This window comes from Thamnophis sirtalis, unplaced genomic scaffold (genome assembly GCF_051295495.1).
Source record: "Thamnophis sirtalis isolate CommonGarterSnake01/CBP01778 unplaced genomic scaffold, rThaSir2_p1.2 scaffold_6, whole genome shotgun sequence".
Lineage (NCBI taxonomy): Eukaryota > Metazoa > Chordata > Lepidosauria > Squamata > Natricidae > Thamnophis > Thamnophis sirtalis.
The window spans coordinates 25,353,731-25,359,646 of NW_028261386.1; the positions used below are offsets into that span (position 1 = coordinate 25,353,731).

At 42.7% G+C, this 5,916-nt stretch overlaps 1 protein-coding gene across 2 annotated transcripts; it reads right to left on the minus strand.

Annotated features, from left to right (window-relative positions):
* Nucleotides 1-5,775, minus strand: PTRHD1 (peptidyl-tRNA hydrolase domain containing 1). 2 transcript variants are annotated; one of them, XM_087717461.1, is made up of 3 exons: nt 5,550-5,775; nt 2,924-3,136; nt 1-943 (listed from the first exon to the last, which is right to left on the minus strand). In XM_087717461.1, the coding sequence occupies exons 1-2, from the start codon at nt 5,745-5,747 to the stop codon at nt 2,966-2,968; spliced, it is 369 nt and encodes a 122-aa protein (XP_087573587.1). In that variant the 5' UTR covers nt 5,748-5,775; the 3' UTR covers nt 1-943; nt 2,924-2,965. The 2 variants fall into 2 exon arrangements, with proteins under 2 accessions (XP_087573587.1, XP_087573586.1); XM_087717460.1 differs by lacking the exon at nt 1-943 and having other exon boundaries at nt 2,641-3,136.
* Nucleotides 5,776-5,916: the final 141 nt, after the last annotated feature.

Here is a 5,916-nt window from a genome sequence, read left to right on the forward strand (position 1 = left end):
CATTATCACTTCAGTTTAATTCATCCAAGTTTACACATACATCTCCTTAACTGTTTTTCAGCTGTTGATTAGCCAGTCCTGGTACTGATGAGTCACTGTGAAAGAAAAAGCCCAAAACCATAGCCATAATAAAGCTATCTTTTTCAACAGGAGGCTAATAAGATATTTCAACACAAACAGACTGTGATTTCAATACAGAACATTTACAGTGCATTATTCAATACATTCACTTGGGATATACAGTATAAAATCAAAATAACTGTCTTTAGTGAATTGCATGCCATTAAAGTTTTTGCAGAAATATTTTTTTGCTTTAGAGTACATAGGAATTGCTTCAGCTTCCAATACTTTGGGCTAAAGTGTAATTCACTAATTTATGAATCATTGAGTTATAAAAATTCAGCCTACATGTTGAAGGGAACAATTCAATATGGTAGCTGTCTTCCGTTTAAGTATCCAAAAGGAGTTATTATCAGCCACATTAATTTAAACAGACGGCTAGAAGAGTAATATTAGACTGCAAATTTACCAATCCACCAGCATTCTTCCCATAATAACCAATCAAAATGAAGACTAAGTCTACAAGAAAGACTTAGAGGATAAGATTTTTTTCCCCTATTGCTTCTGAGCAACTGATATTTTACAAATTATGTCACTACTGATACTTGCAGCAGCAAAACACCTGTTATGAACAGAGGCCACGGGCTGCATTTATATAATGGATTGAATAATGAATGGTACCCAAGGACATTTTAGCCTAGTATGTTGAACAAAGAGATCCGGTTTTATGGGCCAATGCAAATATAAAAAATTGATTTAATCAATTCAGATGATTAAATGACAAGCAAATATGTCATGCAAGCATAGTAATAGATTCTCCATGAGTTTGTCTAATTCCTTTCCAAAATTAGACTTGAGAGCTGAAGACCACCATCATCGGTTTCTGAAAGAAAATTCCATACTTTTATTATATATCAAGCAAAGAAATTCTTCCCTCTGCTTATCCTGGATATCCATTGTTCACCTTCAGGGCATAGCACACTTTTACAGTATTATCATACCTTATTAAATTGAACCATACTTAACATTCTGTTCACATTCACCTGTACATAGAGATGCCTCTTTGGAGTGCTTTGAAATTCCTTTTCTATTATCCTGATGTTATCACTGCTCAACCCTAACTCCGTATTTGTAAATAAATTTAAACATCACAAATCACAAATAGATTATTGAAGCTATTTTCCTAACACATGTAATAGTGTTCATAAGAGACTCCATCTTTATTCATGAATTTTATGTTTTTAATGAGATTTTGTTAAAAGCTTTCTAAAAGCTCAGAAGGGTTCTTTCTGCATCTGAACTAACGCTATTTTTATCGTGTTTCCACCAAAATAAGACATGGTCTTATTTTCTTTTTACACACAAAATATGGTTTGGGCGGGTTTATTGTTTTGGGGTTGCCAGGTGGCTGCTCTCTTGCGAGCGGGCTCCCAAAGAGCCGGGCACAGCCTCATGGGCGAATGGCTGTGTTGCGCTGTCGCAGCAGTGCAACACAACAGCCATGAAGCGACCACACTCATGAACAGCCACCCAGCAAATTCCCTTTCCAGCCATGCAGAGCGCCATTCACTAACCTAGGGGTATCGCCAAACTGTTTGCTGCTGGCCGGCTCCCAAAGCTTGGCACCTTCAAAATGCCAGTGAATGGCGCTCTGCATAGCTGGAGAGGGGGGTTGCTCTCACGCCTACCAGCCTCACAATGCTCTGGCCCAGCTCTCCCTGCAGAGCCAGGTCACCTCCGCTGCTGCCACCACCGCTATCCCAGCATGGCTTTTTCGATGGCTTCCAAACCGAGTCTTCTGGCAGTGGCCGCTCTGGGCATACACTCTATGGTTGTACGCTCTACCAACAGCCAGCCCACAACCATAGAGCATATGCCCAGAGAGGCCAGTGCCAGAAGTCTCAGTTTGGAAGCTGCCGAAAAAGCCATGCAAGGATGGGGATGGTGGCAGTGGAGGTGTGCCAGGGCATCGTGAGGCTGGGAGGAGCGGGAGCGGAACAGCTGCTCACGCAACCCCCTTCTGCAGCCAGGCAGAGCGCCATTCACTGGCATTTCGAAGGAGCCAAGCCGTGAGAGCCGGGCAGCAACAAACAGGCCTTCAAGCGGCTTGGAGATATCCCTACGTCAGTGAATGTCGTTCTGCACGACTGGAAAGGGGGTTTGCCGGGTGGCTGCTGTGCCCAGCTCTTTGGAAGCCCGCTCGCAAGAGAGCAACCGCCCGGCAACCCCTCTCTTCAGCTGGGCACAACGCCACTCACCAACCTAACGGTATCATGAAGGCACCAAGCAACACGATCACCTTTGCCTCCCCCCAGTTCCCGTGGCTTGGCACCTTCGGGATACCACTAGGTTGGTGAGCGGCGCCCTGCCTGGTCGGAGGTGGGGGGGGGGGGTTGTCCATCAGGCTTATTTGCAGGGTAGGGCTTATATTTTTGCCCACCAGAAAAATATGGCATGGCCTTATTATCAGGACATGTCGTATTTTCGGGGAAACATGGTAGTGCAGATTAAAAAAAAATAGAATATTCTGGTACCCCAAATATTTCCTAATGTAAATATATCTGAATAACCAGTCAAATCCCAGGAACAATGATTTATTGTTTATTAAATTTATATACCTTCCATCTCACCAATAAAGCAACTCTGGGCAGGTTAATATCCTGAATCCACTTTTTAATAATATTAAGGCACCAAACGTTTCCCCTTAAATTGAGAAAATTGTCTTATGCTACATCATGAAATCCCTTGCCTCCTAATGATATCAATTCCATCTTTATGAAATATTCTGATTGAAGTAAATTCTTGCATCTCACAATTATTATATTGCAAAGGAAGGCTGTGAAAAAAACCAAGGGAATTATACTTTTATCTGGTCAACTATGTTCATGGCCACAGAGGAAAAGGATCATTTCAGGAGTTTGAAATTCTTTAGATGCTGATGTACATGTTCTTTCAGGTAGGGACGGAGGGCAATGCAAGTAGCTATGTTTTCCGGTTGTTCTATCCAGACTTTATGATCAATGTCATTCTGTTGCAGTCTCTCTGCTAATGTACTCAAGGCACACTCATCTGGAGCCTAAGAAGAAAACGAAAAAAATCTCAGTGCAATATAGAATCAAAGATTGCTATAGCACTCATTGGTAACCTCTGTTGTGCTAAAACTACAATGACCAGCAAACCCCAAAATTATCTGCCTAACTGAAAACAGCAAAAAAAACATCAATTGTACTTTTTGTACTAAACTGTAAAAAAACTGCTGTTTTGAAGATAATTATCAGAGTTGGTAATAACCACAAATCTAAATGCACTTAAAACAAAGATCCAGTTCATACAAATGCATTGAATTCTATGTCTTAATATTGTGCTGTGATGCATATATACTGTAATTGGGAACTAATTGCAGATGTCACTGTATCTCAATGATCTAGCAACTGTTAACAAGTGTTTTGTACGCACACATATCCATCTCTCAGGAGGAGCTTTTGAAGCAGAATATACATTAAAGGTAGCATCACACAGATTTTATCTGTCCATTCCTCCCTCACTTGGATGTAATCAATGCTACAATGCAAAGGCTTGGATCCAACTGTCCAATCTCCCATATGCAGCTTTACTGATTAGAATCCCCTAATTCGCAAAGGCTTTTTTTAAATACAGAAAAGGGGGATGGGGAATTCTGTTGAATTCCAAACTGATCTGTTAGATTCCAGAACGTCATGGCCAGAAATCTATGTATTTATTCAATAATCGGATTGCATTTCTATTTGTGCTCTCTGCTATTCTCTTATGGTTAAAGTCTATTTTAGAAAAACAGATCAGCAGTCTGACTGGGTAGAAACCCTTTCAAGTACAGTAATCGCTCTCCAAAGAAGCAGCACCCATTTAGGCTTGCTAAAACAGAAACAACCACAAATCTAAATGCACTTACAACGAAGACACAGTCCATACAAATGCATTGACTTCTGTCTTAATATTGTGCTGTGGTGCACAGAGATGCACTGTAATTGGGAAGAAATTGCAGGTGTCACTGCATCTTCATGGCACTTTGTAGGACCTTCCCTTCCCAACCAGTTGAAAATGAGAAAAAAGCAATAACAAATATAGGTTTTAGCATCAGTTTGGCGCAAAGTCAGTTTGCAGAAACCAGGATCACGCACGTGAATCCTTTTAAATAGTGGGTTTCTTATTCACAGGTTAATGCAGTCACATCTGTCTGGAATTCACACTGCATATCGCAGTGTTTTTCAACCTTTTTTATGCAAAGGCACACTTTTTTCATGAAAAAAATCACGAGGCACACCACTATTAGAAAATGTTAAAAAAATTTAACTCTGTGCCTATATATAAAGTAATTTTCCCACGGCACACCTTACACTATGTCACGGCACACTAGTGTGCCGCGGCACAGTGGTTGAAAAACACTGGTATATCGGACGTAAATCTAATCGAGCGAGTCCAGAGGTATTTCACGAGAAGAGTACTCCACTCCTCTGCTCACAATAGAATCCCTTATGCCACCAGGCTTGACATTTTGGGCTTGGACAACCTAGAACTATGCCAATTAAGGCCTGACCTCAGCATAGTACACAAAATTGTCTGCTACAACGTCCTACCTGCTCAATGACTACTTCAGCTTCAACCGCAATAATACACGGGCAAACAAATTCAAGGTAAACCACTCCAAACTTGATTACAAAAAATACAACCAGCAACAGAGTGGCCAATGCCTGGAATGTTCTACCTGACTTCTATTGTTACATCCTTAAACCCCCATAACTTTAACCTGAAACTGTCTTAGCGTGGACCTCACACTATTCCTAAGAGGTCTGTAAAGGGGGCGTGCATAAGCTCCCAACGTGCCTACCATCCCTGTCCTACTGTCCTCATTTATTCGTACCCATTTCCTGCGTTCATCTCCATGATTATACTTATAACTGTTATCTCCTACACGTTTGACAAATTAAATAAATAAATAAAATAAAAACAAAGTAATGCAGTAGCATCCATACCACTAGTTTTGCAGGGCTGGATTTTTAAGGTCCTGCCTGCGCTCTAATGAAAAGCCCATCCAAAGACCCCAGCTCTCTGTGCCTGTCAATCATCAAAGCCCACCCAAGGGGAGTCGTTCTATTGGATAGGTTAGTCGTGTTTCTCGATCTTGGCAAGTTGAAGATGGGTGGACTTCAACTCCCAGAATTTTGGGAGTTGAATATAGTAATAGCAGTAGACTTATATACCGCTTCATAGGCCTTTCAGGCCTCTCTAAGCGGTTTACAGAGAGTCAGCATATTGCCCCCAACAATCTGGGTCCTCATTTTACCCACCTCGGAAGGATGGAAGGCTGAGTCAACCCTGAGCCGGTGAGATTTGAACCGCTGACCTGCTGATCTAGCAGTAGCCTGCAGTGCTGCATTTAACCACTGCGCCACCTTGGAGTCCACCCATCTTCAACTTGCCAAGATCGAGAAACACTATTGGTTAATGCTCACCTCCAGCACCACGGTCCTCATGCTGCCATCCTGGGCTAGATAAGCCGCGGTGTCTGGATGCTCGTAGTACGCGTGGACCACGGCCAAGGCCGCGTGGCAGGCCTGAGCCACCGAGGCCCCCAACGGCCACGAGAAAGGCTCGCGTAACAAGTCGCCCCTCAGCACCACATATTGCACCAAGGAGCGGCCCGCCGCCATCCTCAAGCAGGAAATGAGGTGGTTCCTAAAGGAACTCTGGGAAAAGATTAAACGAAGCGAGCCGCCCCGTTTCCGTACAAGAGAACCATCTCAGGAGTGGGTTCACCATCTTGTCGTACGGCATGTAAAAACAAAAAACCCGCCCAGCTGAGGTAGTAGAGCGGCTGAT